At 36.4% G+C, this 27,712-nt stretch overlaps 1 protein-coding gene across 4 annotated transcripts in view; it reads right to left on the bottom strand.

Annotated features, from left to right (window-relative positions):
• Positions 1–27,712, bottom strand: part of PAFAH1B1 (platelet activating factor acetylhydrolase 1b regulatory subunit 1) — an 80,601-nt gene that overhangs the window by 11,572 nt on the left and 41,317 nt on the right. For 3 of the 4 annotated variants that reach the window (XM_082370746.1, XM_082370748.1, XM_082370747.1), the window contains 4 exons: positions 7,287–7,371; positions 6,903–6,977; positions 5,787–5,993; positions 50–218 (listed from right to left, as the gene is read on the bottom strand). In XM_082370746.1, the coding sequence (XP_082226872.1) occupies positions 50–218; positions 5,787–5,993; positions 6,903–6,977; positions 7,287–7,371 (536 nt within the window). Of the gene's footprint in view, positions 1–49; positions 219–5,786; positions 5,994–6,503; positions 6,730–6,902; positions 6,980–7,286; positions 7,372–27,712 lie in introns of those variants that run through there. The other variant, XM_082370749.1, reaches the window with a different exon arrangement.

Below are 27,712 nucleotides of genomic sequence, written 5' to 3'. Positions count from 1 at the left end.
GAATACCATGTTAGAAACCAATATCAAAATGCTATCCTCTACCCCTTACCATGCATGGTTCTGATGCATTCGAAGCCCTGAAAATCCCATAGTTTAATGGTCATATCCGCAGAACATGAAGCCAGAAGCTTGCCACTATGGTCGAATGAAATATCCTGTACAGAGTCTGTATGCCCCTTAAGAGTTCGTTCAAAATCTCCAGTCTCATAATCCCACACCTGTCAAGTGAACAGAAAATTGGTTAGCATCACACCACTCCTTTCTCAGTTCACATCTGCACTCGGCAGGCCAGTCTGGCACTATATTGACTAACTGAACAAGTAACAAAGGGTAACTCTCTTAGAAACAGCACACCTTCAAGTATAAATTGGACTTTTCTCTATAGAGAAAATCGATTATTAAATAGACCTCTAAAACCACATTTACTAAGCATCTTACCATATATCTAACCATGCTAGTGATTAGGTATATAATGCTACAGGACAGAGTCCCATCCCAGTCTGACAGCAGGCAACAGACATGTTAAAAAGTAAATATAAGTACCGAAAAAAAAACAAAAAAGGGTTTCAGAGGCCTATGACATGAATTTATATGTAGACTATTAGGGGAATGATAAAGGAGTATTCAATTCTACTAGACAAGCAAAGCTCAGACATCTAAGAGGCCAAGGAAAGACTACACAAGATGTAACTATCCTTAAATAGCAGATTTACAGAAGCATATGTCATTATGATATAAAAACACTGAGCCACAGTCACATTCTTAAAGATAATTTTTCTAAAAAAATAAAATAATAAGCTATCAAGAATAATTACTATTAGAAACAGATCTCAAGAACATACTAAACTTCTATCCTGGTGGCCAAATACTAGTCTGAAGTTAAGTCTTTAACCAACACTAATTACATGCTCTAAAATCAAGTGACTGATTTCATTCTTTCCATAGTAAGTTCAAATGTATCTGTGGTAGGGTGTATTTCAACCAATTTAGAGAAACTTAGAACATGTATTTTGAAAATATGGAAACAATCTAAACATCCAATATTAGGGAAATGGCTACACAGATATAAAATTTGCTACTGTAAGGAATTTATGGCATGTATACAATACGTTATATAAAAAAAAAAATTACACACGATTACAACTACGTTAAAAAATGCACATAAGAAAAATAAACTATCCTCTAAAAACATTTCTTTTACAGTAAACTTACGTAGCAGCTTCCCAAAATAAACATATTAAAATGTTACCATCTAAATGTTCAAGTATTTCTACATGGAAGTGATTACTGTATGTTTAGTTTTGTTCATATTTTGTTAGATGTATCTTAAAGTATTCTGGAGTTTTTTGATGCTACTGTGGCATTTTTAAATTTTGATTTTCAATTATTCTAGTTTATAGAAATACAATTACTTTTTATATATTGACCTTGTATCCTGTCATTCTGTTACACTGTCATAATTCCAGCAGGTTTTTGTAGATTCTTTGGGATTTTCTATATAGAAGATCATGTTGTCTGCAAATAAAGGCAAGTTCCATTCTTTCCTTTCCAATCTATATGCCTTTTTTTTTTTAATTTATTTTATTTATTTATTTATTTATTGGCTGTGCTGGGTCTTCGTTTCTGTGCGAGGGCTTTCTCTAGTTGCGGCGAGCGGGGGCCACTCTTCATCGCGGTGCACGGGCCTCTCACTGTCGCGGCATCTCTTGTTGCGGAGCACAGGCTCCAGATGCGCAGGCTCAGTAGTTGTGGCTCACGGGCCTAGTAGCTCCGCGGCATGTGGGATCCTCCCAGACCAGGGCTCGAACCCGTGTCCCCTGCATTGGCAGGCACACTCCCAACCACTGCGCCACCAGGGAAGCCCTATATGCCTTTTATTTCTTCTTCTTTACTGCACTGGCTAGGCACTCTAATACAAAGGTGAATTTAAGTGGTTGAGACTGGTCATCCTGGCCCTGATTCCTGAACTCAGGGGGGAAGCACTGCTTTCCACCATTAAGTATTATGTCCACTCTAGGTTTTCCAGATACCTTTACCTTTTATCAGGCTGAGGAAGCTCCCTTCCCAGCTTGTTGAGAGTTTTTATCATGAATGGATGTTGGAATTTTGTCAAATGCTTTTCCTGAACCTATTATGTTTTTTTTGTTGATATGGTATATCACACTGATTGATTTTCAAATGTGGAACCAATCTTGCATTCTGGAATAAACCCTATTTGCTTATGACATATTAACTGTCCTTTCATGAACTGCTGGATTCAATTTGCTTATAATTTGTTAAGGATTTTGCATTTATGTTCATAAATGGTATTATATCGGTCTATAGTTTTCTTTTTTTTGTAGTATCTTTACTCATTTTGATATCTAGTTGTTTCATTTCAACACCAAGAGTTCAGATGAATACTTTACATACTGAAAATAAATAAGGTGTGACCTTGAAGTTCACTTCCATTTAAGTTAATTTTCTTTCCATGCATTCATTAAAGAACACTGAAGCATTTTCCTCTAAAATAAATATACCCAGAATGTGAACTGTGTCTCTTCATAAATGGTAAGCAAACAGAGCATTTTAGTGTTTATAAATGTCAGGAATTAATGAGAATTTTTTCTTTACTTGATATTTACCTTTTGTATGATTATAAAATAAATGCTCATGATAAAAAATATAATGTACTGATATAAAGGCAATAAAAAATATCCATTATCCTAGCAATGGCATGGTTTTTCCATTTTTTCTATGCTCCTTTTAAAAAAGTATGGTGACCGTGTATACTTCATTATCCTGTTTTCCCTTTGCATCTTATCATAAGGATTTCTCCATGCCATTAAAAACTTATTAGCAAACATTCTTTTAAAAGTAATTCCTAATATTTTCTAAACAAAAGGAAAAACTTTTTCATTATTATAGAAAACATTATAGTGAAAACCTTTGAATAGTGAAAAATATCTGTCCTCATTCTGCAACAGTTAGGTCAGACAGTGATGGTGAAAAAGAATTTTGAGTCAGAAAGTGTAAGCTTTTTAGCCCTTCATATATTCTGCTAAATTGTTCTCCGATAAGACTGTATCAAATGTAATGAGAATGCTTGCTTCATCAAATTCTTATCACCTCTGGGAATTCTCATTTAAAAAGGAAAATATCTTGGCAGATTTGATATATATTTTAACCTGCATTTCTTCTTCTATTAGTAGTGAGGCCAAAGCTCTACTGTCGTTGGTTAGCCACTTTTTCTTCCTCTGAATTGTCTGTTCTCGTCCTGTAGTCCATTCTTCTGTTGAGATGTTACTGTTTTCCACATTTGTTTGAACTCTATATATTAAAGTTGGCAATCCTTAATCTGCTTTATTAGTTGAATGTATTTTTCAGTTTTGTTTGCTGTTCATTTTTCTTAACATTTAAGAACTAATTCTAAATGACAACCAGAAATAATGTTTCAAAAATTTCAATGACGCAATTAAAAAGTCATGAGCTATTCCAAATATCCATCCTCTATCATTTTTCTTAAATTACTGTAGTTCAAATGTTAATAATGTAAATGAATGACTCTAAAAGGAAGGTGTTATATTTACTAGATGCACAAGAGAAATTATATAATAAAATTTTAATTTTGTTATAACATTATCTACAGTTTATTGGGGACTTACCATCTATCCACCAAACACTGTACTGTTATATACATTATGTATACATTACTTCATTTTAAGCAAAAGAATCTTATAGATATTTTTAATCCCCCTTCCAACAAATGAGAAATTTGAGCCTTAAACATATCAAGCACTTTGCCCAAGATAGTCACAGAATTACAGAAGATTCTGTCTCTGTGTGCTCCTTTGAGTTTTTTGGAAGGTAGTTCTGTCACAATCATCATTTAGGAATCCCCTAGCTTTACCATAATTGAAGAATGAAAACCACTGGTAGAAACAGGTTTCTTTTCATTCCACAAAATACCCAACGAAATGAGAAAGACTTATGTATAAAAATGAATAGAACAGTATTACTCAAGATAGTAGATGACTGGAAATAAAAATCCAATGGAAGATTTGTTAATGGTGTTGAGACACTGCTGACAGTGAGTACTCCTTCAGTATTTTAAGCAGTTTCCATGTATTATTTAATCCTCCCCAAAGTCCTGTGACACAGGTACTAATTATCTTCATTTTACAGATGAGAAAAGAGAAGCACAAAAAGTTAATTTGCTCATATCACATAAATCATTAAGTGGGGGGGTCAGGACTTGAACCCAGAGCTTGTGCTCTTGACCATTAACTACTCTATAAAGTCTCCACATATAAGTAAAAAGATCAGTTTAAAATCATTAAAAACGATGATTCATTAGAAACAAAGAAAAGTATTTCTAAAATAAGTTTAATCAAAGAAGGAAGCAAAACTAAATACAAATGCTTTTCGTATGTGTGCACATTAAAGACTAAACAGAAGGGAGAACTTTTACTAGTTGTTGACACATGTGGTATGGTTATAGATAAAACTTTTAAAACTTCCATTTGTAATATTTTAAAGTTGAACCAATAGCTAATTTTAAGATGGCATATTAGCAGTTTTATTTACGCTTTTAGACCACTGCTGCAAAATCAATAGTTAAGACTGAGTTTTCCATCTATTTGATAAGTCTATCTTTACCCCCATGCTTCATGACAGCAGTGCAGTTTTCAGTAGACAAGACCATCATGAAATTAATAAACTAAATACATGTCTACATAATTTGAAAGACAGTAATATATTAGTGGCAATTAGTGGCAATTAGATTAGGCAATCATCTCAGCCTACAGAAATATGTAATGCAAATAGAATTTAAGACTCTCTTCCAATTACTTTGCAGCCCGACCCATGGATCACCAGCCCACAGGATGAAAGTAAGCCACTGATTTAGAAATTAAAGAAACCACAGAAGGAAAACATACAATCATGTTTAAAGAACAGGTTAAGTATATACATTTAAGTCATGCCTGCGTTTTATGCTGACTGCTGCTATGTGATAAATACAATCTTAGCAATCTACTCACATTTTCTTATTTATACCTCTACAAATGAAACTTAAAATCTAGAACTTAATCTGAAATAAGCTTTAGATAGAGAAACCTACTTAAATTTTTAAAACTACATTTTACTTATCTTTCTGTACGTGGTTTATACAACTATCACTGTATTGTGTCTGAATCAAAGGAAATTATAAAAACAACTTCTTTCCTGATTAAAAAATATTAAAATGTATATGCTTATCATGAAAATTTTTAAAAATGAGAGAAATACATAACTTCTAAAATGGAAAGCTGCTACATTTCCACACCCCTAGAGAGAATTACTGTTTAGTTTGGAATCAAAACCATCAAGGAGAGTGCAATTTAAATAAATCCTCTATTGAATTTTTTTGTGGAATATATTCACCCCCAGAATTACTAGTTTTGTAATCCTGTATTTTCATCTATCACCTCTGCTAATAAGTAAGGCACATACTTATACTTTAATTCTTCAAGAACAAAAGTTATTCGAGCACTGGGTGACCTATATTTGTCCAATGTTACATTAGTGACACCCAATTTTCTCAAATTCATCAGTGAACTTACTTGGCAGCTTGTCTCTCAGGAGCTACAGTGAAATTTTATTCGGTCTTTTAAGGTTTAGAATCAATCACACAGTTTCAAAGAGGCCCTCCTGTTACTCTGCGTAGTTCCTCATTTCAAGATCTTTTCATTTCTTTCACTCAATTAACATTAAAGTTGCTTCTAACAAGTACCCTATTGTATGTCTTTCAATTTTGAAAACACTACCTTAATTGTAGCATCCTCTGAAGCAGAGACCATAACACTGAACACAGGATGGAAAATGACTCGAGTGACTGGACTCCTATGACCACTCAATGCATATTTTTCTGGTGGACGGGGAATCCATTCTTTTGGGTCTCTTTTTTGACCAAGAGGTCCACCCGACGTAAACTCTTCTTTTGCTTCATTTAGCTTTGATTCTAATTCCATAACCTTAAGAAGGAACACATAGTTATGTACACATAGATTCTGATAAAAATTGTATATTTTTAAAAACCTGCCTTTATTTTGCATCCATATATGCAGAATAAAATTTCAGTAATTTACAAAGCATTTGTCAGATTTAATTGAAAATGATCTACATTAAATATATCACTAAAATCTTAGTGTGACAAAACTAAAAACTGAGAAAAATTCAATACAATTGTGTCTTAACTCCTTAACTCAAAGAAAAATTTGGAAGGTGCCAGGATACAAATGAGAGGAAGAGTAGGGAACCTATCTTGATCCTTTCTAATTCTGCCACTCTTAGTAAATTCTTTCCAAACCATAGTTTACATTGTACATGCTAATCAGAATATTCATATTAAAAGCTAACATTACTGAGCATCTATGTGCTAGGCACTTTTCTAAGGGCTTTTTATGGATTAACTCATGTTATAACAATATTATTTATTCTAATTTTGCCTACTAAAAGTATAAATTTTAGGACCAGAATATTACCTATTGCCTTCACTTTACAGATAAAAATAAAAGGTCAGAGATGAAAATGACTTGTCTAAGAGCACACTTTAGTGCTCTTTCCCCAGCATCATATTGGCTCCATGTGTTCTTCCCATCTAAGTGCATAAATGGGTTCTTCAGTACCAATTCCTTGAAGTCAGGGTTGTGTTAGATTCAACTCAGCCAGTAGCCCTGGTTGCATAAATTACCATTTACCAGCAATGATCTGTATAGGTCATAATGCATAGAAATAATAATGCATAGAAATGTATTTTTATTTGCCTTTTCAAGGTTAAATATAATTATTAATTAATGTAAAAGAATAATTTATGTTATGTTGATATTTTCAGTTTATATAATACTTTGAATACAACTTAAAAGAAAAAAAGACTTAGTTACCTTTTTTTGTAATCTAATAACAGATGTCCATTTTTTTTCCAAAAGACCAGCATATTTCTTATCTAATTCTTCATTCTAGAGAAAAAAAAAATGAGAACATTAAAAAAAAAAAAAAAAGGCAAAAATACAATAGTTCAAGCCATACAAACCATTCAATCTCTAGGCCCAAATGTTACGAAAAATATCCTGATTATATAAATAAATAAATAAAAACATCTGATTATACCAAAAAGGGGGGGGGAGGGGGAATACTAGGTTTAGTGCCAAGTAAACCACAATAACAAATGATAAGATTTGTGAATAACTGAGGTGACTGTTAACTACTGATACCTAAGTAAAATCCACTCATATATACTATGAATAACTGTAAAAAGTCAAACATACCATATCTAATTCAGCTTCCTTTTTAAAAACTGAATATGCTTCTTCATAGCCATTTGAACGAAGATAATCTGCTATAGCTCGATTTCTGAAAAAAAAAAAACAAATTCAAATGACTCCTAATAAACTCTCATTTCTATTTTGAAGAAAGAATATTTTATTTAAAATCTCATAAATCTTAAGACACTCTTTTAAAAGTATTACCTTCCAAATCATACAAGTATTTCACAAGAAAAGGAACCCCTCCCCAAAAGCCTCTAAAACAGTTAACCCTGTCATAGTACATCCTTAAGATTATAACACTGTTCTTGAGCTTTTAGTTATGTTTCTAACGTGTTGCTTGCCTCACAAGCTGTAAGATCAAGATGTGGCTTATATAATTAGTTATCACTTTGTGACAGTAATGAAATTTAGTTTTGTAGGGAGAATTGTTCTGATAAAATTACAATTAGTAAGTATTTTAGTATTAGAGACAACTTTATAAATTTATTTATTTTTGGCTGCATTGGGTCTTCGTTGTTGCGCACGGGCTTTTCTCTAGTTGCGGCGAGTGGGAGCCACTCTTGGCTGTGGTGCACAGGCTTCTCATTGCAGTGGCTTCTCGTTGCAGAGCACGGGCTCTAGGCGCACAGGCTTCCGTAGCTGTGGCACATGGGCTCAGTAGTTGTGGCTCGTGGGCTCTAGAGCACAGGCTCAGTAGCTGTGGCACATGGGCTCAGTTGCTCCACGGCATGTGGGATCTTCCCGGACCAGGGCCCGAACCCATGTCTCCTGCACTGGCAGGCGGATTCCCAATCACTGTGCCACCAGGGAAGTCCCTAGAGACAACTTTAAACCATGAGAGTGGGTGAAAAAAAGGCATAAGCTACAAGCTTAGTATATTATCATAGAATGAGAAATTAATTTAGAATTAGAAAGAACTCAAAGGTTAGAGAAGCTGAATTAGCAAATGAATTTCATGCTCTCCTTATATTCTTTGAAGGCAAAAATCAGCTACCTGTCTCCTAAGGCAACCTATTCCAATGTCTCTCAATTTTTTTGAGCCTAAGTCCCACTGTGATAGAAATAGTTGTTTCCTTGGTATTGCCTTTAAAACATTTCAAATTAATTTAAATAATTTAAAAGTTTATACATACACAAGGCTAAACAAACTTTAAATATATAAGTACACAATAAAGTGTGGTTTCCACCACTGACCCGCAATATTCCATCCCAGAGGCAACCACTTTACCAGTGTTTTGTGTATTCTTTCAGTGATAATCTACCTATAACTAAATATCCTTGCATGGTCTTCTAGAGATAATTAATACGTGTTTTTAAAACAAACTGCAGTACACTACAGATAATGTCTTACACACAATGTCACATAAACTCATTTAATTTCAGCAATCATTCTTTATCAGATGTAAATCTGCCTCTTTAAAAAAAAAATTGTATTCCATTACAGAGATACATATGCTTTTACTACTACAAACAATGCTGCTAGGACTATCCTTGTATAAATGTCAATGCTACTGCCCACCTAATGCTTTAGGAAATAAAACACTCTAAGCAGTACTGTAGAATTGGTGGGACTAAGTTTTAATTCAATGGCATGTTAAAAACAAAAAATGGAGAAAGATAATATGGAATTCGAGCAAACACTTCATGTTCCAGGTAATTATTAGCTTACCAAAGATTAAAGTACAATAACTAGGGACTTCCCTAGTGGCGCAGTGGTTAACAATCCGCCTGCCAATGCAGGGGAGACGGGTTCAAGCACTGGTCCAGGAAGATCCCACATGCCGCGGAGCAACTAAGCCTGTGTGCCACAACTACTGAGCCTGCGCTCTAGAGCCCGCGTGCTACTACAGAGGCCGCGTGCCACAACTACTGAAGCCCGTGTGCCTAGAGCCCATGCTCCGCAACAAGAGAAGCCACTGCAATGAGAAGCCGGCGCACTGCAACAAAGAGTAGTCCCCGCTCACCGCAACTAGAGAAAGCCCGCGCACAGCAACAAAGACCCAATGGAGCCAAAACCAAATAAATAAATAGATAAATAAATTTATTTTTTAAAAAAAGTACAATAACTAGTGGAGGGGCCTAATCCCCCAAGTGATGGTATTTGGAAGTGGGGCCTATGTGAGGAGGTCACAAATGGGGTTAATGTCCTTATGGAGAGAATAGGAACCAGGAAGTGAGCCCTCACCAGACACCGAATCTGCCAGTTCCTTGGTCTTGGACTTCCTAGCCTCTAAACTGTGAGAAATAAATCTTTGTTGTTTATAAGCCACCCAGTTTATGATATTTTGTTAGAGCAGTCTAAGAAGAGACTAAGACAAAAAAAAAAAAATACATTTTTTAGGACATTTTGATAGCTGTTGTCAAACTGCTCCCCAGAGTTGTAACCAGTTTATACTCCTACCAGCAGTTGCGAATGTCATCCCTTTACCACCTTTACTTTTCAGACATTTGGGTTAGCATTTACTGACTTAAAACAAACAGTTGATGCCCTTTGATTCTGCTTATATAGCTTTTATGAAAGTGTAGATGTTAAATTTTTAAGATTCTGCAAGATTTCCAAATTCTATGTAGCCTAACCCAACATCTATATTTTTAAAAAGATGCTGTGTGGTAAAAGCAATTAGAAAGATATAGGTAATTCCAAATGTGCATAAAACAGGACCTCAAAAGAGTTGTATGTTACATTTATACTTTTTATAAAATGTTAAATCTAATTTAAAAAACAATATTCACTGGCTCTTTTGATCCTAAAACCATCCTGTAGAAAAGTTTATTACCCCTATACTATAAAACTGACAGACTGATTTATCCAAGGTCACAAAACTAAGATGAAATGAAATAATTTAGGATAATAATTCCAATCAACATTCATTAGGTAGGTGGGGAAGAAACTGGCTAAGTAGGTGGAATGCAAAACCTTCTTCCTTTAACTAGAGTTGTTCCATTTTCATATACTTCCATATATTGTATTTCTTCATAAGTGTTTTAAAAGTGGATCTATACTGCAATTAAAAAAGCCTGACACTCAAAATTTTTTTATTGAAGTAGAGCTGGTTTACAATGCTGTGCCAATCTCTGCCGTACAGCAAAGTGACTCAGTTATACACATATACACATATATATATACATTCTTTTCTTAAATATTCTTTTCCATTATAGTTTATCCCAGGAGATTGGATATAGTTCCCTGTGCTATATAGTAGAACCTTGTTGTTTATCCTTTCTATTTTTAAAAAATTTCTTTCTTTCTTTATTTTCTGGCTGTGTTGGGTTTTCGTTGCTGCAGTGAGTGGGGGCTACTCTTCGTTGTGGTGCAAGGGCTTCTCACTGCGGTGGCTTCTCTTGTTGCGGAGCATGGGCTCTAGGCATGCGGGCTTCAGTAGTTGTGGCACACAGGCTCAGTAGTTGTGGCTCACAGGCTCTAGAGCGCAGGCTTAGTAGCTGTGGCGCACGGGCTTAGTTGCTCCGCAGCATGTGGGATCTTCCCAGACCAGGGCTCGAACCCATGTCCCCTGCACTGGCAGACAGATTCTTAACCACTGAGCCACCAGGGAAGTCCTGTTTATCCGTTCTAAACATAATAGTTTGCATCTACCAACCCCAGACTCCCAATCCATCCCTCTCCCTCCCCACCGTGGCAACTACAAGCTTCATCTCTATGTCTGTGAGTCTGTTTCTGTTTTGTAGATAGGTTCATTTGTGCCATATTTTAGATTCCACATGTAAGTGATATCATATGGTATTTGTATTTCTCTTTCTGACTTATTTCACTTAGTTTGATAATCTCTAGTTGCATCCATGTTGCTGCAAATGGCATTATTTCGTTCTTTTTTACTGATGAGTAGTATTCCACTGTATATATGTACATCTTCTTTATCCATTCATCTGTTGATGGATATTTAGGTTGTTTCCATGTTTTGGCTTTTGTGAATAGTGCTGCTATGAACATAGGGGTGCATGTATCTTTTTGAATTATAGTTTTGTCCAGGTATATGCCCAAGAGTAGGATTGCTGGATCATATGGTAATTCTATTTTTAGTTTTTTAAGGAACCTCCCTACTGTTTTCCATAGTGGCTGCACCATCTTACATTCCCACCAACAGTGTAGGAAGGTCCCCTTTTCGCCACACCCTCTCCAGCATTTGTTATTTGCAGAGCTTTTTTTTTTTAGAAATTCACGTTCTTTTATTTATTTATTTATAGCTGTGTTGAGTCTTCGTTTCTGTGCGAGGGCTTTCTCTAGTTGCGGCAAGTGGGGACCACTCTTCATCGCGGTGCGCGGGCCTCTCACCATCGCGGCCTCTCTTGTTGCGGAGCACAGGCTCCAGACGCGCAGGCTCAGTAATTGTGGCTCACGGGCCCAGTTGCTCCGTGGCATGTGGGATCTTCCTAGACCAGGGCTGGAACCCGTGTCCCCTGCATTGGCAGGCAGATTCTCAACCGCTGCGCCACCAGGGAAGCCCTGCAGAGCTTTTAATGATGGGCATTCTGACCAGCCTACACACAAATTCTTGAAACCAAGAATGACTCATACTTTTAACCACTGAGCTTTTGTTTTGGTAACTGACTAGATCTGGGAGATGGGAGAAAATAGTTGATTTACAAGTTTCTGGTAGATGGTAATAACATGTACTTGGACAGGAAACAGGAGAAGAGGAGGAAGGAAAAAAGGGGGGGGGCAAGAATATAATCAGTTCAGTTTTAAACCTTTTGACTTGAAGTAGCTATAAAATATTTAAGTAAAGATATATGATATAGGAGGTAACTGAATATACAGGTCAGAAGCTTTAAAGATCGATCTGACGTAAGGAAAGGATTTAGGAAAATTAGTAAACAGGAAGTAGTGATTCAAACCATGTAAGTGGTGAAAGACACTTTGGATGAAGGTATATAATGGGAAGAAAAAAGGAGACTAGAAAGTAAATGATGGAACCTTGACAGATACCAATAATTAAGAAGCCATTAGGGAGTGAAGAAGCCTAGTATGAGAATTAAGAGATGCCAGCAAGCCAATGGAGAAGGGAGTTTCAAAGAAATGGAAATGGCTAACAATGACAAAGATCTGAGAGAGGTCAAGTAAAGTCTAAAAAGTGTCCAAACAATCTGGCTACCAAGAGGTCCCTGCTGACTTTAGCAAGTGCAGTTCCAGAACTTAAAAGTAGCCTCAGTATTCCACTCCACAGTAAGGCTTCAAACAAGCACTGTAAAATACTGGAGTTGGGGAGGAGCAGTGAGATTCGAGAGTATCAGGGATACATTCTCTTTCTATCTAATGAAGGTTAAATGTTAACAGTATTACTTGTTAAGAGTTTAGAAAAAGAGCTATTACATAGCATTAAAATATCATAATACTGACCTACCAAAGAGCAAGGGATATATACAAAAATATGGCAAATAAATTAAAACTGAAGTTTAAGCGAGTATGATACCATTAGGGGTAGTACAACATACTGATGATGTACAAAGTCTACAACCCAGTCCCAGAATAGTCTAGTCAATTTTATTTCCGCATCAAATACAATTTAGTCAGACCTCTTAGTCACACTTCTAACCACAATGTCAGGTGAGTGGTGTTCACAGAGTCAGAAAACTTAAGTCAGGTTCCCACGGCCAGATAACTTTGGCACTACTGCCCCTGTTACCTCATCACTCAATATCTAAGCTAACTATCTGATCCAGAGAATGTGGAACCTCTAACTCAGGCAAGGTGTACCACCATCACTTAAAGTAAGAATAAATAAGACTGAAGAATCTCTTGGTTCTAACAGCCTAAAAGGTGCTTCTAGAGTTTGCTACTAATTTCAATTGTTGACCTAGAGTTGATTTTCATCAGTTTTATTAGGATGGAAGATTTATCCCCCTGGAAACAAGTGGACATCAAAGCACAAGTTTATAATAATCTCTCAAAGAAACTTCATACACATGAGTTAAATAAATCTACTAAGCCTTAGGAGATGAAGAAAAACAACTATCACTAGAATCAAAGAAAAATTCATGCAGAAGTGCAACAGGTCATTCTGAGTAGAACCAAAACCAGTAACCCCATGCAGAATCAGAGAAAATGGTTAAAATCAAAAGAACGAACTGAGATGAAGGACTTTTATGTATGAACAAACAGAATTGGTTAGACAGAGTTTAGGCTTACATATGGATTAGTACCACATTGGACATATTCTACTGCTGTCCTCTGAAACGATTACAATAACAAATGAGATTTTGTTTTTCTAAACTATTTCAAGTTTATTAAAATGCAAGGATTATATTCTAAGCATTTTAGCTGACTTCTTACACTCTCTTCATTGTTCTTATATCCCTAGGATAATTTTTGTAGCTGTGGTATCAGTCATAACATAATATGACTACTACCATAGTAGTACATACAACATAACACTACCAATCCATACACACCCTCACACTCTTATAAAGGGAGATAAGAGTTTCAAAAGTTTTTCTAAATGCTATGAACTGCTAGTTAAACAAAAACAACTCTAAAAAGATTGGATAGCACCAACAATAAAAGCAGAATACTTCAGGGTCCCCTGCATCTCTTACGAATATAAATTGAAGCAGAGGGAATTACAGAGCATGCGTTACAGGAGACTGAGATGGAAGCTGTTTTTCACAGGTAAAGAAACTGAGGCTCACACAGCTTAACTGATTTTTTTGGCTAATAAATGGTGAAGCTGAGAATCAAAAATTCAGCCTTTTGAAACCAAAATGACAATAACAGTATTTCTTCAAATTGTGTACTCTAGCATTCTAAGGTTGAATAAAAATGTTCTAGGAATTCTATAAATAGTTAAATTTTATTGTTTATATGAGGAGAAACAAGGTTAAGTCAGTAGCTGACAAACAGATGTTTTCTTACCAGGCCCATCAGAAAAGATACACTGATCTCACATATTCAAGAATGAGGAAAGCAATGGAGTTAATGTGCACTGTTCTGAAAGTCTACAGTGGCCCAATGACTGTGGGATGTCTGCAGGGTTAGGAGGGCACACCACTAAGATAATGAGAAGACCCAGCAGGATCAAGCATACAAGTTCACACCCCCAGAGGTACATCATCATCATCAGCCCTGTTCCAGAAGACAACCGTCACAACACCCCAGGCTATGCCATTTTAGACAAACACCAAGATGAACTACATAGTCCTGGGGAAGATGTGAATAAAGTTCATTTCAAGTGCAGAGACACTACTGCAGGTCATTCCATAAGCTGCTGCCATAGGACATTAACCAAGTCTTAGACAGGTAGGTAACATGACTTCTTAAATATGCTACAGCCACCCACTGAATCTCTGGGGAAAGGGGAGCACTGATATGATGAGTTCCTGGCCATAGGTCTTACACCTCTCCAACCTTATGGGCCCTGACAAAGGGTTACAATGATCATCCTTCATCATCACACTTGATACTTACTCCAAAAGGGTAGTCCAGGATTCAACTACTACCAGTCTTGGGACAAGTATAAGCACAGCAAGAGGTTAAAATGAGACCTTATTCTGGCAGTGATGAAGTAAAGGAAAATAAAATTTGGGTGAGCCAGGGTGAGTGGACCTTTATCTTCATCATTAAGCAAAAGAATATGCGCCTGGTATACTAGCCTGTCAGTTACCATTTCTCTTCAGCAGGGATCTGGGTCTGAGGTAACAGCCACCCCTCACTCTCCATACCACAGCAGCAATAAAATGGTATATAAGTATACCATGTTGAATTTCTTTTAAAAAGGCAAAACCAAAAACATGAACACACAAAAAAGCATTATTACTTTTCATTCTCATATTTAGACGAAATTTTTTGAGTAATGGAACGACAAAGCAGAAGGCACCACTGAACAGTTCAGTTTTGATCCTCCCCCTTGTTTATGCCTTCTTCTTTACTCTTTTAATCTGTTAAGAAAAGTAACCTTACAATAACGTAAATGAAGGTGTGATTATGACATCACTTCACACTAACTGGGCCAGCCTCCCAATTATGTTGTTTCAAATTAGTGATACACATGTGTATTACTGACTGACATTAAAAAGAAGTTGCGGGCTTCCCTGGTGGCGCAGTGGTTGAGAATCCGCCTACCCATGCAGGGGACACAGGTTCGATCCCTGGTCCAGGAAGATCCCACATGCCGCGAAGCAACTAAGCCCGTGCGCCACAACTACTGAGCCTGTGCTCTAGAGCCCGTGAGCCACAACTACTGAGCCCACGTGCTGCAACTACTGAAGCCTGCGTGCCTAGAGCCCACGCTCCGCAACAAGAGAAGCCACCGCAATGAGAAGCCCCCGCTCGCCGCAACTAGAGAAAGCCCACGCGCAGCAACGAACACCCAACACAGCCAAAAATAAATAAAATAAATAAATTTATTTAAAAAAAAAAAAAAAGAAGAAGTTGCATGGCCTAGTATAAGAGGTCAGCAACGTCTCCACGGGGGGGATATTTTGCCTCAGTTCGATATAACTCGCAACTTTAAAAACATTTTCTGCCTTTTCCTCTAACTTTAAAGTCTATAGTAATTGTAGATATTTATTTTATTTAACTGTGAGATCCATTTAGATCCATTCCTGTAAAAAATTATTTTGCATACTTAAGAAACCCGTATGGAAAAGTCGGGCTGTATGATAAGAATAGCCAATATAACTGTCATGTGTTGAAAAGTTTGAAACGTTTACATTTTTAAATGTAAAGCAAAATTTCACTATAAAACAAGGGAGGAAAGAAAAAAAGGGAATGCGGGAAGAGATAAGTGTCTGTTATATTCCCAGCTTCATACTAGGCAATATAAAAGAGGATTAGGTTGTGGTTCCTTGCCTTCCAGGGACTTATAAATCTATTGGAGGAGCAAAACCAAAGTTACCAAAGGGTGTGAAAACTAATTCAAAAAAGAGACAAATGAGACTGAATAGAAGAATCTTTTTGTAAAGGCAAGATATGAGTTGGGCCTTAAAGGAAAAAGAAACAGTAAGCATTATAGGCAGGGGACTGAGGAGGAGAAAGGGAATGAGAATGGTACATGATGAAGATCTCAATGTATATCTGACCAAATTCTTCAACATTCTTTTTTTTTTTTTTTTAATTTTTATTTATTTTTTTATATTTCTGGCTGTGTTGAGTCTTCGTTTCTGTGCGAGGGCTTTCTCTAGTTGGGGCGAGTGGGGGCCACTCTTCATCGCGGTGCGCGGGCCTCTCACTATTGTGGCCTCTCTTGTTCCGGAGCACAGGCTCCAGATGCGCAGGCTCAGTAATTGTGGCTCACGGGCCTAGTTGCTCCGCGGCATGTGGGATCTTCCCAGACCAGGGCTTGAACCCGTGTCTCCTGCACTGGCAGGCAGATTCTCAACCACTGTGCCACCAGGGAAGCCCCTTCAACATTCTTGATTTTAAAACAGTCCTTAAAAATGGAAAGGTCTTCATTAACATTAAAAAAGATCTCTTATTCTTTCGACAAAATTCAACACCCATTTATGTTAAAAACCCTCCAGAAAGTAGGCATAGAGAGAACTTACCTCAACATAATAAAGGCCATATATGACAAACCCACAGCCAACATCGTTCTCAATGGTGAAAAACTGAAACCATTTCCACTAAGATCAGGAACAAGACAAGGTTGCCCACTCTTACCACTATTACTCAACATAGTTTTGCAAGTTTTAGCCACAGCAATTAGAGAAGAAAAAGGAATAAAAGGAATCCAAATCAGAAAAGAAGAAGTAAAGCTGTCACTGTTTACAGATGACTTGATACTATACACAGAGAATCCTAAAGATGCTACCAGAAAACTAGTAGAGCTAATCAATGAATTTGGTAAAGTAGCAGGATACAAAATTAATGCACTGAAATCTCTTGCATTCCTATACACTAAAGATGAAAAATCTGAAAGAGAAATTAAGGAAACGCTCCCATTTACCACTGCAACAAAAAGAATAAAATACCTAGGAATAAACCTACCTAAGGAGACAAAAGACCTGTATGCAGAAAACTGTAAGACACTGATGAAACAAATTAAAGATGATACAAACAGATGGAGAGATATACCATGTTCTTAGATTGGAAGAATCAACATTGTAAAAGTGACTATACTACCCAAAGCAATCTACAGATTCAATGCAATCCCTATCAAACTACCAATGGCATTTTTCACAGAACTAGAACAAAAAATTTCACAATTTGTATGAAAACACAAAAGACCCCGAATAGCCAAAGCAATCTTGAGAAAGAAAAACGGAGCTGGAGGAATCAGGCTCCCGGACTTCAGACACTACTACAAAGCTACAGTAATCAAAACAGTATGGTACTGGCACAAAAACGGAAATATAGATCAATGGAACAGGATAGAAAGCCCAGAGATAAACCCATGCACATATGGTCACCTTTTCTTTGATAAAGGAAGCAAGAATATATAATGGAGAAAATACAGCCTCTTCTACAAATGGTGCTGGGAAAACTGGACAGCTACATGTGAAAAAATGAAATTAGAACACTGCCTAACACCATACACAAAAATAAACTCAAAATGGATTAAATCACAGCAAGATTCTTTTTGACCCAGCTCCTAGAGAAACAGAAATAAGAACACAAATAAACAAATGGGACCTAATGAAACTTAAAAGCTTTTGCACAGCAAAGGAAACCATAAACAAGACCAAAAGACAACCATCAGAATGGGAGAAAATATTTGCAAGTGAAGCAACTGACAAAGGATTAATCTCCAAGATTTACAAGCAGCTCATGCAGCTCAATAACAAAAAAACGAACAACCCAATCCAAAAATGGGCAGAAGACCTAAACAGACATTTCTCCAAAGAAGATATACAGATTGCCAACAGACACATGAAAGAATGCTCAACATCATTAATCATTAGAGAAATGCAAATCAAAACTACAATGAGATATCATCTCACACCGGTCAGAATGGCCATCATCAAAAAATCTAGAAACAGTAAATGCTGGAGAGGGTGTGGAGGAAAGGGAACCCTCTTGCACTGTTGGTGGGAATGTAAATTGATACAGCCACTATGGAGAACAGTATGGAGGTTCCTTAAAAAACTACAAATAGAACTACCATACAACCCAGCAATCCCACTACTGGGCATATACCCTGAGAAAACCATAGTTCAAAAAGAGTCATGTACCAAAATGTTCATTGCAGCTCTATTTACAATAGCCAGGACATGGAAGCAACCTAAGTGTCCATCATCAGATGAATGGATAAAGAAGATGTGGCACATATATACAATGGAATATTACTCAGCCATAAAAAGAAATGAAATGGAGGTATTTGTAATGAGGTGGATGGAGTTCGAGTCTGTCATACAGAGTGAAGTAAGTCAGAAAGAGAAAAACAAATACAGTATGCTAACACATATATATGGAATCTAAGGAAAAATAAAAAAAGGCCATGAAGAACCTAGTGGCAAGACAGGAATAAAGACACAGACCTACTAGAGAATGGACTTCAGGATATGGGGAGGGGGAGGGGTGAGATATGACAGGGTGAGAGAGTGTCATGGACATATATACACTACCAAATGTAAAATAGATAGCTGGTGGGAAGCAGCCGCATAGCACAGGGAGATCAGCTCGGTGCTTTGTGACCACCTAGAGGGGTGAGATGGGGAGGGTGAGAGGGAGGGAGACGCAAGAGGGAAGAGATATGGGAACATATGTATATGTATAACTGATTCACTTTGTTATAAAGCAGAAACTAACACACCATTGTAAAGCAATTATACTTCAATAAAGATGTTTAAAAAAAAAATGGATTAAAGACCTCAACGTAAGGCCAGACACTATAAAACTCTTAGAGGAAAACATAGGCAGAACACTCTACGACGTAAATCACAGCAAGATCCTTTTTGACCCACCTCTTAGAGAAATGGAAATAAAAATAAAAATAAACAAATGGGACCTAATGAAACTTAAAAGCTTTTGCACAGCAAAGGAAACCATAAACAAGATGAAAAGACAACGCTCAGAATGGGAGAAAATATTTGCAAATGAAGCAACTGACAAAGGATTAATTTATCTCCAAAATTTACAAGCAGCTCATGCAGCTCCATATCAAAAAAAACAAACAACCCAATCCAAAAATGGGCAGAAGACCTAAACAGACATTTCTCCAAAGAAGATATACAGACTGCCAACAAACACATGAAAGAATGCTCAACATCACTAATCGTTAGAGAAATGCAAATCAAAACTACAAAAACCTCACACCAGTCAGAATGGCCATCATGAAAAAATCTACAAACAATAAATGCTGGAGAGGGTGTGGAGAAAAGGGAACCCTCTTGCACTGTTGGTGGGAATGTAAATTGATACAGCCACTATGGAGAACAGTATGGAGGTTCCTTAAAAAACTAAAAATAGAAGTACCATATGACCCAGCAGTCCCACTACTGGGCATATACCCTGAGAAAACCATAATTCAAAAAGAGTCATGTACCACAATGTTCATTGCAGCTCTATTTACAATAGCCAGGACATGGAAGCAACCTAAGCAACCATCGACAGATGAATGGATAAAGAAGATGTGGCACATATATACAATGGAATATTACTCAGCCATAAAAAGAAACAAAATTGAGTTATTTGTAGTGAGGTGGATGGACCTAGAGTTTGTCATACAGAGTGAAGTAAGTCAGAAAGAGAAAAACAAGTACCGTATGCTAACACATATATATGGAATCTAAAAAAAAAAAAAGGTTATGAAGAACCTAGGGGCAGGACAGGAATAAAGACGCAGATGTAGAGAATGGACTTGAGGACATAGGGAGGGGGAAGGGTAAGCTGGGATGAAGTGAGAGAGTGGCATGGACTTGTATATACTACCAAATGTAAAATAGCTAGCTACTGGGAAGTAGCTGCATAGCACAGGGAGATCAGCTCGGTGCTTTGTGACCACCTAGAGGGGTGGGATAGGGAGGGTGGGAGGGAGGGAGACGCAAGAGGGAGGAGTTATGGGGATATATGTATATGCATAGCTGATTCACTTTGTTATAAAGCAGAAACTAACACACCATTGTAAAGCAACTATACTCCAATAAAGATGTTAAAAAAAAAAAAAAAAGCTCAAACTCAAAAAAAAAAAAAAAAGACATCTCTTATTAATATTTTAGGGATTTCCCTGGTGGTCAAGCAGTTAAGACTCTACGCTCCCAATGCAGGGGGCCCGGGTTTGATCCCTGGTCAGGGAACTAGATCCCGCTCGCCTGCCGCAACTAAGAGTCCACATGCCTCAACTAAAGACCTGGCCCAGCCAAATAAATAAATATTTTAAAAAATATATTTTAAAAAGAAACCCCTCAAACCTTCAACCAACAAATGTTATAGTTAATGATAAAGCACTAGAAATATTTGCATTAAAGTTGAGAAGAAAAGAATGCCTATAATCACTTTTACTTAAAATTGCTCAAAAGTGGTCTATCTAAATAATAGATATAAATATTGGAAATGAGATTAAGATATGAGAGAAATGGCTGAAAGACAGGACAGAAACAGATTATGAAGGACATGCAAGGCAAGAAAAGGCAGTTTAACTTAAGTGATATTTTTAAGACTTACTTATCAGAAGCATATAGGAAGATTAGATGGGATACCAACTAAATAAAGGAAGAGCATCATAAGTAAGCCAAGCCCTAAAGCATAAAAGTAAAAAGTAAAGATCCCTTAAAATCAAGTCATAGTCACAAACAAGCATCCTCAGAATTACCTGGCTAAATACAAGTTCCATTTGCTGACGGAGCATAATTTTAATTCTGCACTGAAGAGCAAGATAGTCAATGATCTACAATACAGCTAATAATGGATTTATATTTTTAGAACTGGTATGGGTCAAGTGGTTGTCATTCCAGTGCTGCCTGATGAATCATTCACTTGTCCCTGGTCTCCTTTTCGCACGCTCAAATACCTAATTGCATCCCACCTTTCAGTTGACTTTCAACCTCACATAGACAATAGGAGCCACTCAGCATATAACTTTCTCAACTTCCTTAATAGTATTTGTGGCACTGCCTTCCTCTCTTTTACGGTATGACTTCTCTTCTAATACGATCCTCTAGAATACAATAAAAAATTTCAGAGAAATGAAATGTCTTATGACACAATAAAAGCTTTGTATGAGTTCTACAGAAAAATCAACAGTTTTGACATTGATGACCACATCTTTATTATCTTTAGAGATGCCTACATTTCACTCTTCTCTACAAATGTCTAAATACAGTTTTTGAAACATTCAGCAATTTTATAATTTTGGTTTAATTTCACAAATGAAGTATGTGTTTTTGTTTACTAGGTTATTATTTTGACAAGTCTAACATTAACAACAGGAGAAAATACCAGTACTCCATTATAGTAAGTCATTACTTGTTATCTGGAATGATCAGAATATGATGCATTCTACTGAATGAAATATTTCAATTAAAAACTTTCAAAGAATAAAAAGATTAAATATAACACAAACTGAGGATACTTTAATCTTCCTTTGAAGACTCAGAAGGCCTCATACTCTTTCACCCCAAGGAAATATGGTTACAGGTTTCATTATTATCAACCTTTTAAAGTTTAAAAAGCAGCAAAATCTCAAAACATAAGCCAGATGAGAGCAATATATTAAGAAGCTTATGTTTAAATATATACTTATTTTTATAGTCAAAGAAAATACATAGCTTTTTAAAATAAAAATTTGAACCTGAGAGGATATGAATTAGTTACAGTCTCATTTCAGTCCCAGCACCCAATTCATGTATTTTACTTTTGTTGCCCAGTATTAAGAAGATTCTCATTCACAGGGGTAGTAGTGTACTCCCATGTACAATTTTAAGTGTATAGGGAAGTACAGATCTTTACTTTTTTTTAAAGGCCAGGACAGAACCACTCTTTAATAGATACTAAATATATACAATGTTCAAATGTATGCAGAAGAGAAACTTGAACACCTCAACTAATTGAAGAGGTTAGTTTTTTAAAGCAAAACACAGCTTAAAAATATATTATAGTAACAAAAAGACATGAAGGAACCTTAAATGCACATTGCTAAGTGAAAGAAGTCATTCTGAAAAGCCTCATACCACATGATTTCAACTTTTGGAAATAGCAAAACTACAGAGAGAGTAAAAAGATCAGTGGTTGCCAGGGGTTTTGGAGAGAGGAAGGAGGGATGATGGACAAATAGGCAAGCACAGGGGATTTTTAGGGCAGTGAAGCTGTCTACAGGTAACGCAGGATTTAAGAGAAGGGTAAAGAGAATTAGCTTTACGTGAGCCAGCCAGAATTAGCTAACAGAGACAAACAATAAATTATCCAAAAAAGCCTTGAGATCACTTGAGGAAGATTAGCTCACCTGGGAAGGACGTGGAAAGCTGAGGTAAAATGCCCCAAGGGCAAAGGACTGTACTAATATGGTAGAAAGGTGTACTAAAACAGCACACTCAATTTCAAGCTATGCCAGCTTTGTCTCACTTTTTCCCATGAACAGAACTGCCCTCAAAAATGCCACAAAGGACCCGTGCAAACTTTTTTAAGAGGAGAAGAGGAAAAGTAGCAAAGCAAGTAAAAGAGAGAGAAAAGCATGCTTTAGAGGAAGAATAACCCCTGGAAGCAGGAGAAAATTATAGATGAACACTCTATACCTTCAAAAAAAATCTAAGGTAACATAAAACTAAAAATAAATCAAAACAAAAGGAATCCAAAAAGACATAATACGATATAACCAAATACTGATATAATAAGAGCAAATGTTCTTAAAGAATATCCAAAACCTACCTTGGGTGAACATGAAGATAAGTAAACAAATACTACGGATCCCTAGGCAGAAAAGCAAGGAGAAACAGGCTGACCTAAAGCTTCTCCATTGCAACCTATAATGCCAGAGAATATTAATTATCTATAGTTTCTTTGTTTAAAAGAAAATCCATTAAATTTTTATTTTATTTACACAAAAAATAAATATTTGCCTTCTAAAATACTGAAACAATACTATCAGAAATCTTCGTTCTACCTTTATCCAATTTCATTCGTCTCTTCAGAGGTAACCACTGTTAACAATTTAGTGTATATCCTTTCAGGCCTTTATCTGTGCATCTACACAGATATAGGCACAAAAGAAATGCATAATTGTGTGTGTGGGTGTTTAACAGAAACGTATCATACCATCTTATTTGACAACCAGATTATTTGACTGAACAATAGATTTTACACCTCTTTACGTGTAGATACACATAAATATACCACATTTTTAAGCTGATATACAGTATCCCATAGAATGGATGTACCATATTTAACATACCCCTAATGATAGACCGTTCTGGGTTGTTACCAGTTTCTTACCAATGAAAACAATGCAATAAACATACATAGTTTTACATAGCTATCCATACAGAAATATTTGCATATGTGCTAAAAAGAGCTCTTTATAAAGAAAACTGTTAGATCAAAGAACATATTTTAAAAGATACTGTCAAACTGACCTTTAAAGAAATTATAACAATGTATACATCCATCCGGTACCTGAGAGAACCCATTTCCCTACACCCTTGCTAGCCAAGGTTATCATCATTTTCATTTTGGACAATTGTTTAAAGAACAAACTGTATCTTGTTTTGTTTACGGATGTTAAATACTATGTCACGTGTTTACTGGCCAATTTTAAAATTTGTTTTGTTTGTGAATGGCCTTAGTAATATTTTTTCTTTTTTCTACTGGTTGTTTGTGATAATTTTTTATCAATTTTTAGGACTTCTTTATATACTCTAGATGCCATTCCGTTGTTATATGTGTTGCAAATATTTTCCACAGCAGGTCGCTTGTGTTTTAATTTTGTTTTAGGTCTTTCTTCTTACAAAAATTTTATAATTCGATATAGTCAGATTTACCACTTCTTTTGTTTTCCACATTTGGTATCTTTAGGAAGTCTTTTCCTACCAAAAGGCTGTATTTTCTTCTACCATTTCTATACCATAATTATTTATTTATTTATTTATGGCTGCGTTGGGTCTTCATTGCTGCGCGCAGACTTTCTCTAGTTGGGGCAAGCTGGGACTACTCTTTGTTGCAGTGCACGCACTTCTCATTGCGGTGGCTTCTCTTGTTGTGGAGCACGGGCTCTAGGAGCGCGGGCTTCAGTTGTTGTGGCACGCAGGCTCAGTAGTTGTGGCTCGCAGGCTCTAGAGTGCAGGCTTAGTAGTTGTGGCACATGGCCTTAGTTGCTCCGTGGCACGTGGGATCTTCCCAGACCAGGGTTTGAACCCGTGTCCCCTGTATTGGCAGGCGGATTCTCAACCACTGTGCCACCAGGCAAGTCCTCTACACTGTAATTTTTATGTGTTTAACAAATTTGGGCTTTTACTTCATCTGAACTCAAGTTTATCTTAACAATGTGCTGTACTAATACTATTTGCTGAACAGTACATCTTTTCTCTATTGATGTGAAAAGCCAGTTTTACCATACGCTGAATTTCTATGGATAAATGGGCCTGTCTCTGAACTTCATCTGTACCCTTAACCTATTTGCCTAGTCCACAAATATTTTACTTACTACCTTTGTAGTAATGTTTGGATATCTGGTACAATTAGTTCTTTCTCATTAATCCTTCATAGTTTTTTCATAACCATTTTTCTCTTCCAGATGACTTTTCAAATCAAGCTGGTCAAATTCATGAAAACTTCTGTTTGGATTTTGATTGGGATTCTATTTAATTTTATTAATAATATGAAAGTTCTGACACCTTCCCATTATTCACATTTTTCACTAGAAACAAGGCAAAGTAATCTTTTCTACTATATTACCTGATAACAAAAACAATTTATTTTTGAATGCCATCTTGTTTATGGCCACCATACTAAACCCAATCACTCTATAGTTGATTCTGTTGGATTTCCTACGTAGACGCTATCACCTACAAATATATTTGGTCTCTTCCTTTCCTACAGTTTTATCTAATTCTTTTTGTTGTCTCACTGCATTGGCTAGAATCTCAAATATGTTTAAATGGTAGCAGGAACATAGGAATTCTGAACTTCTTCTAGACTTTAATGGAAATGCACTTGATATTTCTAATGTTTGCTGTAAATTTCTGGCAATGAGCCTTAATCAAGTTAAGAAAATATCCTATTCCTTATTTTCTCAGAACTTCTAACAATCAGGATTGAGTATTAAAAACACTATTTCTGGGGCTTCCCTGGTGGCGCAGTGGTTGAGAATCTGCCTGCCAATGCAGGGCACACGGGTTCGAGCCCTGGTCTGGGAAGATCCCACATGCCGCGGAGCAACTAGGCCTGTGAGCCACAATTACTGAGCCTGCGCGTCTGGAGCCTGTGCTCCGCAACAAGAGAGGCCGCAATAAAGAAAGGCCCGCGCACCGCGATGAAGAGTGGCCCCCACTTGCCGCAACTGGGGAAAGCCCTCGCACAGAAACGAAGACCCAACACAGCCATAAATAAATAAATAAATAAATAAAAATTGTATAACTTTAAAAAAAAAAAAAAAACACTATTTCTGTATTTCCTGGATTGATCACGTTTTTCTCTCCTATTTATTAATATAGTAATTACACTAACAGGTTTCTAAATATTGAAAAACCTTTGCATTCCTGGGATAAATCATACTTGGCCATGACTAACTTTTCTCATATGCTACTGGATTCAGTTGTTATATTATTTAATATCTTTATATCTGAGTTCACGTAAAAAATTAGTGTATAATATTTGTTGTTATTTTCCTTTTGCCTAGTGTCACTATCAGGGTTATTCTACCCTTGTAAAATGAGCTCCTAAGTTTTCCACCTTTTTCTATGTTCTGGAAGAGACAACATAATCTGGGAAGTTACTGGTCCTTAAAGACTTGACAGAAAGTCTAGGCTTGAAAATCGTCCGGACTTGAAATCTGTAACTATTTTTACCATTTCCTCTACAGTCAATTATCTATTCAAGTTTTCTACCTCTTCCTGAACAGATTTTATCATATATATTTTCCTAGAAAATCACTTGGGTCATTTAGATTTTCAAATCTAATAGGATAGAACATTCTCATAATTTTGAAAATCACCTGAGTTCATTTTATGCTGCCTTTTTCATTACTATATTGTTCATCTGTGTCTTTTTTCTTTCAGTTTTGTCTATTTTAAAAAAAATCTTTTCATATTTACATACTCTGTAACATCCTTTTTTTAGACTTTATTTTTTAGAACAGTTTTAGATTTACAGAAACAAATTGAGTAGGTAGTGCAGCATTCCCATATTCTCCCAGCCCCACTGCAATTTCCCCTACTATCTATTTTTTTATTAATTAATTTAATTAATTTTTGGCTGTGTTGGGTCTTTGTTGCTGCGCACAGGCATTCTTTAGTTGTGGTGAGTGGGGGCTACTCTTCGTTGCGGCGCGCGGGCTTCTCATTGCAGTGGCTTCTCTTGTTGCGGAGCACGGGCTCTAGGCATGTGGGCTTCAGTAGTTGTGGCTCCCAGGCTCTAGAGTGCAGGCTCAGTAGTTGTGGCACACGGGCTTAGTTGCTCTGCGGCATGTGGGATCTTCCCAGACCACGGCTCGAACCCGTGTCCCCTGCACTGGCAGGTGGATTCTTAACCACTGTGCCACCAGGGAAGCCCCAGTTTTGTCTATTTTTAAAGCTAGTTTTTAATTTTACCAATCAAGTTACCAAGTTATATTTTCTATTTCATTAATATCTGGTTTTATTATTCCTTCCCTCTGCTTCCTTTAAGCTTATTTTCCTTTTTTCTTGAATTGAATGTTCATTCCTCATCTTTGTTTTTTTTTCTTAAAAGAGTAAAGACCATCTAATTTTCTGTATGCTATGTGGGCTATATCCCAGAGGTGAGTACCCTCACTATTACTGATTTCTTCACTTCCTAAGTTTTATTTTGCTCTCTTTATTCCACAGTTATTTAGAAGTATATTTTTAAATGTTCACATGAATAGATTTCTCTTTTCTCTCCTTTTGCTATTAATTTGTATTTTTATTGCATTATGGTCAGCAAATGAGGCCTACGTGATTTCTGCTTTTTTGGAATTTGAGATTTTCTTTGCAGTCTAATGCATGGCCATTTTTTCCCTTAATATTTATAACTCTGATTGGGAAAAATAAGAATACAAGAATGGTCCAAACTCATCAAATTGTACACATTAAATATGTACAGTTATTTGTATATCAACTATACTTCATTACAGCTGTTAAAAAATACAAGAATGGGAAAGTTGTGGCACAAAGGAACTAGGGGTGAACATCAAATCAAACAGTACAAATATTATCAACCAGGACAACATAAAAGTAACAGACTTCCTTCATCTTTCATGGGGGGAAATCAATGTGTAAAATTTGATTAAAAAAAAATAGAGATATGAGTTTATTTTGCTATAAGTAGCTATTAGATGAACTAACAACAGATAGTACCATTTCCAAACTCAAAGGGTGACAAAAAATAT

Source organism: Balaenoptera borealis (genome assembly GCF_965194805.1).
Source record: "Balaenoptera borealis genome assembly, chromosome: 20".
Lineage (NCBI taxonomy): Eukaryota > Metazoa > Chordata > Mammalia > Artiodactyla > Balaenopteridae > Balaenoptera > Balaenoptera borealis.
Note: the sequence above shows the minus strand (reverse complement) of the source record. Positions and strands in the feature narration are given on the sequence as shown.